This window comes from Ursus americanus, chromosome 10 (assembly GCF_024610735.1).
Source record: "Ursus americanus isolate L20-20 chromosome 10, mUrsAme1.1.p, whole genome shotgun sequence".
NCBI lineage: Eukaryota > Metazoa > Chordata > Mammalia > Carnivora > Ursidae > Ursus > Ursus americanus.
In genome coordinates, this window is record NC_142136.1 from 2,915,784 (window position 1) to 2,929,418 (window position 13,635).

General features: G+C 48.5%; 1 protein-coding gene across 1 annotated transcript in view; it reads left to right on the forward strand.

Annotated features, from left to right (window-relative positions):
- The window catches only part of COL4A1 (collagen type IV alpha 1 chain), a 137,741-nt gene extending 128,675 nt beyond the window's left edge, over window positions 1-9,066 (forward strand). Inside the window, exons 49-52 of the mRNA XM_045772974.2 lie at window positions 366-543; window positions 4,387-4,501; window positions 6,533-6,705; window positions 8,719-9,066. Of these exons, the coding sequence (XP_045628930.1) occupies window positions 366-543; window positions 4,387-4,501; window positions 6,533-6,705; window positions 8,719-8,800 (548 nt within the window). The 3' untranslated portion in view covers window positions 8,801-9,066. The remainder of the gene's footprint in view (window positions 1-365; window positions 544-4,386; window positions 4,502-6,532; window positions 6,706-8,718) is intronic.
- The last annotated feature ends 4,569 nt before the right edge of the window (window positions 9,067-13,635 follow it).

The window sequence follows — 13,635 nt, forward strand, 5'->3', positions numbered from 1 at the left end:
CAAGCAGCCCTAGAAAGGGAATCTCGGCATTTTTGGCAAAATAGTCGTTAAAGACCTCGTCCAGGTGGTTACCGGCCATCGTACAAGGAGCCACCTGGTCAATTCCTCTTGGAATTCAGTTTTATAAAAAAGTTCTCTCCTTTAATCAAAATATCCTACATAATTCTTTATAGTTTTCCTTTTTGCCTTGATCACTTTAAATGTAATCTAGTGCTTATTTACAATCACACTAGTCTGCATGTGTATTTACTTCCTCCTTTCTCTTTATAATGGAAAACATTCTTATTTCCATTGTGATGGGTACATTGCATGAAGGCAGGCTGATTATAAAGCTAGCTCCTGACGCTGTCTCCCCCCGGCTCTAGGCACGGCCGGGAGCTGCCTGCGCAAGTTCAGTACGATGCCCTTCCTCTTCTGCAACATCAACAACGTGTGTAACTTCGCCTCCCGAAACGACTACTCCTACTGGCTGTCCACACCCGAGCCCATGCCCATGTCCATGGCGCCCATCGCCGGGGACAATATCAGACCATTTATTAGCAGGTGAGTCGGACACTTGTCAGAGCAGACGTATAATTGAAGGAGAAAGAGCGATCGTAGTCCAGGCAGAGGTCGTTGCTGTTTTTCTTTCATTTTTGTCCCCAAAACATCAACCCATTGCTATTCAGTGTATTGATTGTGATGTCAGGCTTTTGTAATGCAAGTCAGCCATAAAATCATTTGATATGAAGGTTAGCTCTCGTCTTTAAAATGCCAGTGCAGTGCCTTGGAGAGGTCATGCCCAGCTTTGGGGCAGAATTCCTGCTCCATGTGAGTCACGGGGGTAGCACCTTTCCTCCCGTGAAGGGATGCCCCTGGGGTCCTTGGCAGCCACTCGAACCGTGTTCTCAACTTTGTTTTATCAAGTAATTCTCTCCTTTAGGAGCCTTTTCAGGTTTTTTCCTTCTGAATTGCCCACCACCATGAAATTTAAGAATTTTTTTGTTATTTTTAATTGTAGTAAAATAGACATCACATAAAATGAATCATCTTAACCATTTCTAAGTGCACAGTTCAGTGGTATTTAATGCAGGAACTCAACTATGCGTGTGAGGTGGTCTCGATGAAATTGTAATACCATAGACATGCTGTATATCTGTGCCTTATACACAAAAAGATGATACCGATTTACTGTATACAAAGAAATATATACATATTAAGATTTCTCTTATACTCTCCCACCTCCACCACCTTCTGCTCCCTTAGGATGAAGTCTCACTGATGCTCTTGTGTCTGACCGAGCAGCTTCCCAAATCAAGTGCTTTCCACACTAATTAATGTCTGGAGTATGTTTTCAGGTCTGCCTGGTAGGAAATAAGGGGGGAAATTGAAATTATTATGACTGAGAAATACACGAGTGTCCTATTTTTGCTTCATTCCTTCCAATTAAAAACTGATTCCTTAGCTCTACTCTAATGGAAAAGTGGCAACGCTGTGAATTCCTCTAAGAAGCTCTTCTGTAGTTGTACTTTCTGACGCATAAGATCATAAGGAATGAACAGAATAACAAAGCAGACGAGTTTGCCCCAGGGAAGTGAGAGTGAGGACTCACTTTAGCCTTTCTGCATTCCCTCCAAAGAACCAAGCGGCTTTTGACTAGGAAGAAAGAGCTGGCAGGGTCCTGTGGTCAGAGGGCAGAGGGAGCAGGAAGTGCGTGCCGAAGCCGGCCTGGGGCTCTGACCGCTCTGGCTCCGCGTGCACACGCGGGGGCCGCAGGTCCCGGTAGATCCCGTTCATACTGAGGAACGGGTACCACAGAGGAGGACCCGGGGCGGAAGGGCGGGGAGATGCCCTGATAAATAGGAAAACCATAGGTTTTCTATGGATTTACACGAAAATATCTCCTGATAGCTTTCTTTGATGTTTCTTTTGAGCTATAAGAAAATTCACTTTATGGATCTTAAAATGGGAAGAATGGTTCCTTACACTTTCGAGTGGCCCCTTTCCAAACAGTTATTTATGTGTGTCAGTGAGTGTCTGAGACTTTCTGTGCGGAGCCTGTCCTCGTGCAGAACCCTGTTGGCTGCACCAGAAGGAAAACTAACCACCTTTGTGTTTTTCTTCAGCTTCCCTTGGATACCAGGTAGAAAATTATTATTCGTGTCTGTCTTGCTGTTTACCTCCTTGATAAAACTGCCCTTTGACCTTGATTTGGTTGAGGGAGGGCCTGTGGCATGTGTTTGCAATATCCCCAGATCAGGTCCCTGAGAAGCCTGTGTCTGAGATTTGCTGTTCCCTGTGGACCCCTTACTTGCTTTCAGTAAGACCCCCAGCCCGGAAGCAGGGGCTGCGTCAATGTCAGCGTTGTACAGTTTGGCTTTTCACGTCTCTGGTAACTGACTCACAGCGGCTCAGTGTGGAGGGACCTTACCAGTCATGTCCCCCAGCCCACTGCTCCCGAAGCCACACTGTCCGTCTCTCCCTCCCTTTGGAATAGTGCTGCCCACTTCCGGTCTCTGAGCATGTGGGTTTCCATGGTTACTGCCACTCCCTGGTTGCACAAGGTCTCAGGACTTCTGGGTTACTTTACTTGGGGGAGCTCTGAAAGCTTCACCTTTAGAGTTAATAACACAAAATCCTTCCTGTGAAACAGAAAAGCTGGCAACTTCTCTCCCTTCATCCTGAGAACAGGGCAGACATTTCTGGCTTTCTGCACACATGAGTTTGCACAAGCTGCTGATTGTTTCATTGTCCTGGTGGCAAGACCACCGTCGTGAGAGCAGGGGAGCCGCGTTGTGGCTCCGGCTCTCGCTGGGCTCTCTGTGGCCTCAGACTTTTCAGGAATAGCTTGGGCGGGGGTTGACTGTCTGAATTTCAAGGGGCCGTCCGGCTCTTCCCCTCCGTGTCCGTGTGACCGGCTGGTGTCAGGAGCACTTTCTCGACAAGCCCCTGGCCTGGAGAGCGCCTGACATCAAGCACCGTCCGCCACGCTCTATTTCTGGCTTCTGTGTCTAGCAGACAGATGGTGGCAGATGTATAAGGCCAATTTCAGTAACTGTTGTTTAACTGAGGCTTTTAATTCATCCGCACTTGTGTGAATAAAATAGAAAATTGCACACACACACACACACACACACACACACACACATCTACGGAAAATCGGATGACTAATTTAGGCCTCTACCCGTTCCCCATCCATTTTCATGCAAATGTTCCAACATAACTAGGTGTAATTATTAACACCATTTATAGTCATTTATCAGCATTGCTAACACTCTGTTCATTTTGTGACTTGAATGTAATTATGTGACTGCTGGTGTTTAATTTTTTTTTCTTTTATAAAACGTTATCCTGCCATCAAAGGGTTCCCGGGCCGGTGGCAGGTCTGAGTCAGAAGAGTGTGTGTTGCTTTAGCTGGTTGCTGGGTGTGGGTCCGCCTGGCTCCGGAGGCACCCATCCTGGAGGGGGTTCTATGGGAGGTGCTCCCGCCGTGTCCCACTGAGCGCCCTGCCCAGGCCAGGGTCCCGCCGCGGCTCTGCTGGCTGCGAGTCTGCTGTGAGTCCAGAGCGGGCTCACAGGGACATCCAAGCCCAGATGCAGTGTTTGTTCCTTACTCCGTCACCATGTAGTTCTTCTGCTGAAGATGATTCTCAGCTGAAAACAAATGGCTGAATTCCGGAAGTGGTGGCACTTGGGTTTCACCTCTTGTGCCTCTTGTGTTAATTCTTGTGTCTCAAGTGTTAATTGTGTTTGCTGAAATCCATGCTCCCTGTTGAAAAATCGGAAAACACTGGAATGCACAGAGGAGGAAACGCATGTCTTCAGTCCCCCAGCCCCTCTGGGAGACGGCCACGGTTACAGCCTGGCCTTCTGATGGCCCCCTTCCCACAAAGCAAGTCCCCCAGCCCCTCTGGGAGATGGCCACGGTTACAGCCTGGCCTTCTGATGGCCCCCTTCCCGCAAAGCAAGTCCCCCAGCCCCTCTGGGAGATGGCCGCGGTTACAGCCTGGCCTTCTGATGTCCCCCTTCCCACAAAGCAAGTCCCCCAGCCCCTCTGGGAGATGGCCACGGTTACAGCCTGGCCTTCTGATGGCCCCCTTCCCGCAAAGCAAGTCCCCCAGCCCCTCTGGGAGATGGCCACGGCTACAGCCTTGCCTTCTGATGTCCCCCTTCCCGCAAAGCCGATGGTTCAACAAGTGTTGGATGTGGGTATTCTAGCACTGAGGGGGGCTTACACAATCAGCGACAGGGCTCCACACCGCCGGGTCTGTCATAAGCACGAAGCTGGATCAGACCACGCGTGCGCAGAGGACGGGTGGGAGCACGGAGAAGAGGAACGACAGGCACAGGCTTCGTCCCACGCTGTCCCTGCGGCCGTGCTCAGGGCGTGTGCTCTGTACCTTCCAGGTGCGCGGTGTGTGAGGCGCCAGCCATGGTGATGGCCGTGCACAGCCAGACCATTCAGATCCCGCAGTGCCCCAGCGGCTGGTCCTCCCTCTGGATTGGCTATTCCTTCGTGATGGTGAGCATTTGAGGAAACTCCCCGCGCCCCTGACAGAGCCGCCTGCTAAGGCCCCCACCTCCTCCCTCTGCGCCCAACTGTCAGTTCTCGGGCTCCCGACCAAAGCCTCTCCAGGAGCCTGGCCTGCTCCGCTGCAGACAGCAGCTGTTCCAGCGCCTGGCCAGAGCCCGCCTCCTGCCTCTGGAGCGGCTGCTCTGGAACTGGGTGGTGGGGACGCCATGTGAGCTTTCCCGGAGTCAGAGCATCTCCCCAGGAGGAGAGGAGATGTGTGCACATTCAAGCAGCTCGCATATGCCCGAAGCAGAAGCATTGGGGTGTGGGGGGTGGGGGTGGGGGCTCGCCAGTGTGCGGGAGTGCGAGGGCCCACCCCCTCCTGCGGGGAGATGCTGCACTCCTACCACTCGGCTGTCCCGGACACCAGGTCCCCGATGTTCCCACCCCAGAAATGCCAGTTAAAATAGGAAACATGACACCTGTTTGAGACCCCACGGTAGCTGCTTATTTGACCTTACTGCCCCGGTTTAAAGTAGCGATTGCCTGTGTGAAGGCTCTGTACCCGCAAGGCCAGGTCATAGTGGGTGACCCCCAGTAAGCGGCCCGCGGGGCTCCTTCTGGCTCACCACAGACCCCGCCCATCCTCACCATCTCAGGTGCGGTCACATGGACGTTTGGGCCCCTGGAGGATCTTTAGTCCACTCTGTTGACAGGGAGAGGGGCTTCATAAGTTCTGCCCTTAGTCATCGCGAGTGCAGGAGGAATAGCACAGCCAGGAGAGCAGTTCTCGAAGTGCTCGTGTCTGCACGCCAGTTTGGTTGTGAGGTTTCCTGGGCGGACGAGGCTTCAGGTAGACTCTTCAGCAGGGCCAGAGACTTGGCGGCCACCCAGAGATGCAACAAGTGCTTCCATAACTCTAAAGAATGCGTGGTGGCTGCTTTGTCAAGAAGCCGGAGATCAGGACACCAGCAATGGTGACGTAGATTGAATTTTTTAACTCCATAATCATAAGAAAAACTAGACGGAACCTCATTACGACAAAAGTGGCCCCTGGCCCAAGGAGTAAAGGAAAGCATTTTGTCACCATGACAAAGATCTGAAACAATGATTGCCCCTAATTTCCCCAAATCAAGAGGAAAGCAAAGTAATGGTGTCCAAGAGAATGAGTGCTCCATCCCTTCCGAGTCATTGGGGGCCTTGTGGGGATGTGGAGGGGCTCTGGGCTGGCAGTCTGGAGACCCCTGTACTTATTTCAGCTTTGCCTTGAAACTGGGACCATGGTCAGATCCAGAATGTTCTAACTAGCATTCTCCAGTCCTCATCTGGGAATGGAGGGTGTTAGCTTTGTCCTCAAAGGGCTCTTGTGGCTCTGAAATTCTCGCATCTGAAACAATAGTCATGGCGATTTTGGAGTGTCTTGTCTCATTTTGGATTGTTCCTCTCGGTCCTGGTTTCTGAGCACAGGTTGACCCTCCTCGAGCCCATTAGACCCAACTGCATTTCAACAGTTACAATAATGGTTACCCTTTTCTTTCTCTGGTTTAAATTGTTTCTCTTTTCAAGGAAAAGGAACCGATGATTGTTCTTTACCTTATAAAGGAACACATAGCATCTAATACAGGATTTTAATTATCCTCTCTAATTTTGATTAGAAAGTTTGATTTCACATCTCTTGGTTCCAACATCATGTACACATTTTGGCTATTTCGTCTGTCCCAAGTTAGAGGAGGTTTCAGCATCTCAAACATAGTGAATAGCGAGGACAGCATTTCTTTAAATCCTGATGCGCCTGGGCTGGCCATATCCTGTTAGGGGAGGACCGGTGGCGGAGTTCTGGTGTGGGGTCGCGGGCTGCCGTGCTCTGCGTGTGGCGCAGGGACCGGCTTGCAGGTGGAGGGTGGTGTGGGCACGAGTGTGTTTCACGGTGACCTGCCCGAGGCTTCTCCGCGGGGCTACCCTGGTTTCTCGCCGGGCACCACGAGGCCCCGTCTGTGTGGCGGGTGGAGACCTGACTCACGGCTCACGTCTGCTCCGCAGCACACCAGTGCCGGTGCTGAAGGTTCTGGCCAAGCCCTCGCGTCCCCCGGGTCTTGTCTGGAAGAGTTCAGGAGCGCGCCATTCATCGAGTGCCATGGCCGTGGGACTTGCAACTACTATGCGAACGCTTACAGCTTTTGGCTTGCCACCATCGAGAGAAGCGAGATGTTCAAGTAAGTCGGGAGGGCCCCTGTGCGGCGTCCGGATCCGTGTTCCTTCCGGTACAGAGTGTTAAAGAGGGTTCTGAAACGCTAATTAGGAATGCATCTTCCACAGGCAGTGACGAGGATTCGGTTCTGTTCTGTGTGGACAGATAACTGCGGTGCACTTCAAAGGCAGATCTCAGGTCACAGGTTCAATTCTTTCATTGGCTGAAGGACTACGAAAGAAAAAAGGCCATTTTTCATTTTTGTAGATGGATTCTCTACAGTGTAGTTGGAACACCTGGCTCTTCCAACAGAGCATTTAAAAATACGTACTTAACAGTCGGCGAGGGAGGGGAGAGCATGTGCTCTCATAGCAGTTGTGATGCTGACTCTCGTGTGTGTGTTGGGTCAGTTCTGAGGGACGTGACCAGACTATTTGTGAGACCCATGAAAATAAAAATTAATTTCAGCCCAAATGCACCGGAATCGATAGGGAAGACCTTCCCCTTCTTTTCCATCACGATTTCACTGTTGAGACAACTGCCCTGGGTGACTGCTGACCTTGCTGACCTTGCCGCGGAGCCCAGTGCGGTCGGGATGGAGAGGAGTGCGTGACGAGCCCTCTGTCCTTTGTGCAGCCCCTGCTGGGCCGGCGCAGGGGCCCACGAGCCCGAGCAGTGACTGTCACTCCCCAAATACGTACCGCTCCCCCTGGAGATGCACCTTTCTGTCTTTGCCTTTTCAGAGAGAGTTTTGTGGAACTCTTCTGTCAGCCTGTCTCTCTCTTTTTTTTATAATAATATTTTTTTTATTGTTAGTCACCATATAGTACATCCCTGGTTTCTGATGTAAGGCTCGATGATTCATTAGTTGCATACAACACCCAGTGCACCATGCAATACGTGTCCTCCTTACTACCCATCACCAGCCTATCCCATCAGCCTGTCTCTTCTTAAGTTAGATCATAAAAGGCAAAGCAACACTCTCTCAACTCGTAATATTTTAAGCACCAAAAAGTACCAGGTACTTAATGGGTAGCTTACAGGAGACTTTTCAGGCAACTGGAAACTTGACATCAACTCTCGGGTTAGAACTTAACCATCAGCTCCTAACTGAGCACTTGGGTGTATCAGGTCCTGGGCCTTCCTTTATAGGGTTAATAGGTAATAATGGGTTGGTTTTCTGGTTTTTGTTTTTGTTTTTTTTTTTGAACCAGCAGCCTGGCACAATGGACTAAAACAAAAATTAGATAAGATTTCATTATTTCAAAAAATTAATTTGGGGGTAATAAGATTTTCACAGAAGTTGCTAAAATCAGCAGCCCTAATTTTAGGATGTTACTCTTATTATATGGCTGCTTTAATTTAATAGAATTTGGTTAGAGCCAACTTCAGTTTAGTCTTCACCGCTCTAATAGTCAAATTACGGTAGATTATCTAGGATCAAGGAAGCATTTGGGGCACTAAATGTCTCCCTCTCTGGCCTCCAATCAGACTACCTGCATATAATCCAGCAAAAGCTTATAGAAGTATTTCCAGGTCTAGTTAATTATCCTGGATTCCTCATTTATTACCCCATTCAGCCAGTGTGTAATGAGCACTTACTCTGTGTGTGAGGGGTTGCAGGGAAGATATCGTCTTCCGCTGAGGAGTTTATGATCTGGTTGAGGAGAGAGGATGAGGGGGAGATGACAGTCGTAGGAGGTGGGGTGGCGCAGGGGGCGAGGCTCAGCCTTTGGAGCCCAGCAGATGCGGGATGGCTGTTTCTGTGCCCTCCCCGGCGTGCACTTGCGCTGCCACCAACCTCACGGCCAGGGATGGGGGTGCACGTGATCGCGTGCCTCGCTCCCCTGCTGTGAGGGCGGCTGACACCCAGCACCGTGTCCGCTCAGTCGGGGCGAGCCGGGGTCGCTGTTCGTCCCGGGCTGGGGCCCCCTCCCATCCAAGCCCTCGGAGATCTCTGGGGCGGGGGGAGGCCCGAGGAACTGGGCCACCTCGCTGAGCCGTGGGGCTGACGGCCGGTTTCTGTGTCGTCCCGTAGGAAGCCCACGCCGTCCACCTTGAAGGCCGGGGAGCTGCGCACGCACGTCAGTCGCTGTCAAGTCTGTATGAGAAGAACGTAATGAAGCCCGGCCCTCCGCTAACGTACAACATGGTGCTACTCCCTCCTCTTCCCATTCTTTTTTTTAACAGCAACGAACCCTAGAAATATATCCTGTACCTCACTGTCCAGTATGAAAACCGTAAAGTGCCTTATAGGAATTGCGTAACTAACACACCCTGCTTCGGTGGCCTCGACTTGCTGAAGGAGAAACAAAGGCCGTGATAAGCTGTCATAGTGACATACCAAATGGCACTTGTGATGAAATAAAAGTCTAAGTCTGTCCTACGATCCAGTGCACTGATGCGTAACATGAGACCTCCATCAGGAGACCAAGGGTGCTAGGAGGTGTGCGGGGCCTTCCGTTCTGTTTGAATGCCCGTTTCACTCTTGTGTTATAACAGATGCAATTTCACCCCCGGATGGGATGTCTGTCTGTGTCACTGTCGAGCTGGGTCTGTACAAACGGCAGTCATGTAACCACGGTGTTTTGGAGCTGTGCGTGGAATGGCGGGCTCAGCAGCCGTATCTTCCAACCCCCAAGTATAAATTTAGGTCTTTCTGCTCTGTGTGGTACTATGCAGCTGCTTTTGCAGAAATCACGAATTTCCTGTGGAATAAAGATGGTCCAAAAGTAGGCAGAAATTAAATATATATATATTTTAGTAATTTATATAGATGTCAGCAATTAGGCAGGTCAAGTTTCCGTTTCATTTCCACTGTTAAAATAAAGCTTACATAGTTTCTTCCTCGAAAAGACTGTGTTGTCCTTTCACGTAGATTTTTAAACACTCGGGTGTTGGATGGAAACATCCGTTCTCACTGTTCACCTCCAGACCCAGACTCGTGTATCGCCAAAGCCAAACCCAGGTTCATGAGCGCGGTGTCTATTACAGTGAAGCGTGTACTTTGAGCTGTGTTGTTTTTATTCTGTGTTGATATCTTCAGGGTTTTAAACACTAATCACAACTGAATGACTTGACTTCAAAACCAGCAACCGTAAAAGGCCTTCGTTATATTTGTATTCCTCATTCTGCAGCCTGGTGCGGAAAACAGCTCTGTAGGACCTTAGTGTCAGTGTCCCGCACAGAAGCGCCTTCGCGTGGCTTCCTCGTTCTCGCGAGCGCTGTGCAGATGTCAGCAGGGAACGGATGGATTGCAGGAGAGCAGAGTTGACCACTATGCCTGAAATGACATTTCACCCAAAGTCTCCAAAACGTTTTTAAGACTACTAAGGCCTTTTATGTAATTTCTTTCAATGTGTATTTCTTATAAATTCAAATTTGTAATAAAACTATTTGTATAAAAATTAAGCTTTTATTAATTTGTTGCTAGTGTTGCCACAGAAACATTAAAAGTTACTGCACAAGCCACTAATAAATTTGTAAGCTTTGCCTACCTTAGATTAAATTTATTTTGCAGTTCTTCCAAATGAGAGCCAGACTGGGCATAATTTACAGAAATTACTGCAAAGGAAAACGATTGCTCGTCTTCTTCCGCCCTCCCTCCCACCCCTCTGTCCATCCAGGCAACCATCATCCATCAGTCATCCGTCCATCATCCATCTTCCATCCATCCATCATCCATCCATCCATCCATCCATCCATCCATCCATCATCCGTCCATCCATCCATCCATCCATCCATCCATCCATCCATTGTATGTATACAAAGGATTTGCAACTTTTCAAGTTCTGCTTAGACACAAGATAAACAGAGATGAACAACATACACATGCAACCATCAGAAGCAGGTTCAGGGGTGCCTGGGTGGCTCAGTCGGTTAGGCGTCTGCCTTCAGCTCAGGTCATGATCCCAGGGTCCTGAGATTGAGTCCTGTGTCAGGCTCCTTGCTCACTGGGGAGGCCGCTTCTCCCTCTGCCTGCCGCTCCCCCTGCTTGCTCTCTCTCTCTCAAATAAAAACTAATAAAATATTAAGAATAAGTAAAAGCAGATTCAATGGGGGGGGACAGAGGTTAGAACCGAGATTACGGCTACGCGATGTCTGGGGGGAGGGTTGGAGTCCAAATCTTAACGTAGGAAAGAAGATGACAGATTCTTTTTCCCTGGTGATCTCAGTTTCAGTTTACACTTAATCAAAACACGATCCCTGGGGAATGAGTGTGACACTGCGTATTCAGGAAAAAGCTCTAAATCGTGCCATGTTTTTGGTTACCGCACCCGACCGAGCTGTAGTGAGGACGGAATGGGGCAGTGGTTGAACGTGACCTCACGTGCTTAATCAGGAAGCCTCAGTCAAGGTCTAGTTTCGGCCCCTCCCACCCATCCGTGATAAAACCGAGGGAAAGGGCTCATTTGCCTGTCTTACTATATGGGAGTGGATAGGAGGAGCGAATACTGAATCATCAGGCTTGGCTCTTCCGAAGTCACAGGTGGAGCCCCTCCATGTGGCAGCCACATGGGAGCATTTCGTTTCTATGTATAAAACTGATTTATGAGAAATCATTAGTTACTAGATACAGGCTGATATATCCAGGAAAGTGCAAAGAGGGTGATGATACCTTGAATCCCAACATTCAGATCCTGTGCGTTTTGTATTATTAGAGCGGGTTTTATGTTTTATTTTTTAAATTCTGCTACAGTAAAATTGATTTATGTAATGGACAGTTCTATGAATTGTAACATATGTACAGGTTCATGTAAGCCTGATCAGAATCAGTCCACAGGGGCTCCTGGGTGGCTCAGTCGTTAAGCGTCTGCCTTCGGCTCAGGGCGGGATCCCGGCGTTCCGGAGTCGAGTCCCACATCGGGCTCCTCCGCTGGGAGCCTGCTTCTTCCTCTCCCACTCTCCCTGCTTGTGTTCCCTCTCTTGCTGGCTGTCTCTCCTTGTCAAATAAATAAATAAAATCTTAAAAAAAAAAGAATCAGTCCACAGAAGGGTTAGAGCACCTGAAACACCCCCTCGACCTCTCGCTTCCCCCCACACCCCCGCCCTGGCGCCTGACCGCCGTACTCCGTCTCTATGACTGGTCTCTTCAAGAACGGAATTACAGAGTGTGTAACCTTTGAGACTGTCCTGCACTCAACGTGATGCGTTTGACAGTCCTCCAGAATTATTGCGTGCGTCACCGGTTTACTCCCTCTTACTGCTGAGTGGGATTGTGGAAATGTACCGCACGTCATCTGTTCACCTGGCGAAGGACATTGGGGCTACTTCCAGTTTTTGGTGATTATGAGTAGAGAATGAACATTCATCTTCAGGTTTTTGTGTGAATGTAAGTTTTTATTTCTTCAGGGTAAATACCCAGGACTAGGATTCCTGGGTCATAGGGTAATTGTATGTTTGGCAGTATGAAAACTGCCCGACCGTTTCTGCAGGGGGCTGTACTGTTTGGCATTTCCTCCAGCAACGTACCAGAGCCCCAAGTGCACCACATTCTCCCCAGCGTGTAGAATTGTATTTTTTTGTGAGTCATTGTGACCTGCAGTGTCATTTAGCCATGCTTTCAGTTTGCCTTTCCCAGATGGCTCCGTGTTGACGATCTTCATGCATTTTTTGGCCATCGACGCCTCCTCTTCTTTGAAGTATCTATGAGGTTTTGCTCATTTACAAAAATCGTTTCCTATGCTATTGAGTTTGAAGGTTCTTTGATACCCTGCTTACAGATCACTTGCTAGAGAAGTGGTTTGCAAATTCATGCTCTTAACAGCATCTTTCACCGCCGTGCTAGAGTTTTGCATTCTGATGGTGTCCGGTTTATCCATATCTTTTCTGTGGGACATGCTTTTGGTATTATGTTTAAGAACTTTCTGATTACCCCTCGGTCATCAAGATTTTCTCCTGTTTTCTTCTAAAAGCTTAATGGTTTTACTGACTTCATTTAGATCTGTTATCCATTTAAAATTGTTTTTAATTGATGAAATTCACATAACTTTAAACTCACCACCATACAGTCAACAATTCAGTAGCATTTAGTACATTTACAACGTGAATTTACTATATCTATTTCCAAAACCAGATGTATTTTCATCATCCCCAATCCAGAGCCCATGCAGTAGTGACTCCCAACCCCTGGCCACCCGTGGTCTGCTTTTTCACTATGGATTTTCCTACTCTGGTTTCATGCAATGGGGTAATTCACGTGTGACTGCTGGGTCCGATTTCTTCTACCCAGCCTAATGTTTCTGGCGTTCATCCACACTGTAGTACCCGTCAGTACTTCATTTTTATGTCTGAAAAATTTCCATTAGATGGATATACACAGTGTTCATCCATTCATCCACCGCTGGGTGTTTGGGCTGCTGGGACTTCCGGCTACTGTGAACAGTGCTGCTCTGAACATGTGTGCACATGTATTTAAGTCCCCGTTCTCACTTCTTTGGAGAATGAATCAAGGACTGAAATTGATGAGTCCTCTGGTTACTCTAACTTTTTGTGGAGACATCCGATTATTTTCCACAGAGGCTGGACCATTCTCCACCCCCACCAACACCATGCCATGCCTCCAGTCTCACATCCCCACCAACCCTTACTATTTTCTGAGTTTTGATTATAGAAATTCTCCTGGGTGTGAGGTGGTATCTCATTGTGGTTTTGATTTGCATTTCCCTGATTTCTAATCATGTTGCGCATCTTTTCATCTGCTTATTGGCCATTTATGTATCTTCTTTGAAGAAAGAGCTTCAAGTTCTTTGCCCTTTGAAAAAATATTTTTTTTGGTAAGCGTTCTTTATTCTGTATACTAGACCCTTCTCAGATACGTGATTTGCAGATATACTCTTCCATCCTGTGGGTTGTATTTTTACTTTCTTGATAATGTCTTTCGATGCACAAAATTTTACAATTTCGACTAATTACAATTTATTTTTCTTTTGTTGCTCGTGCTCGTGTCATATCA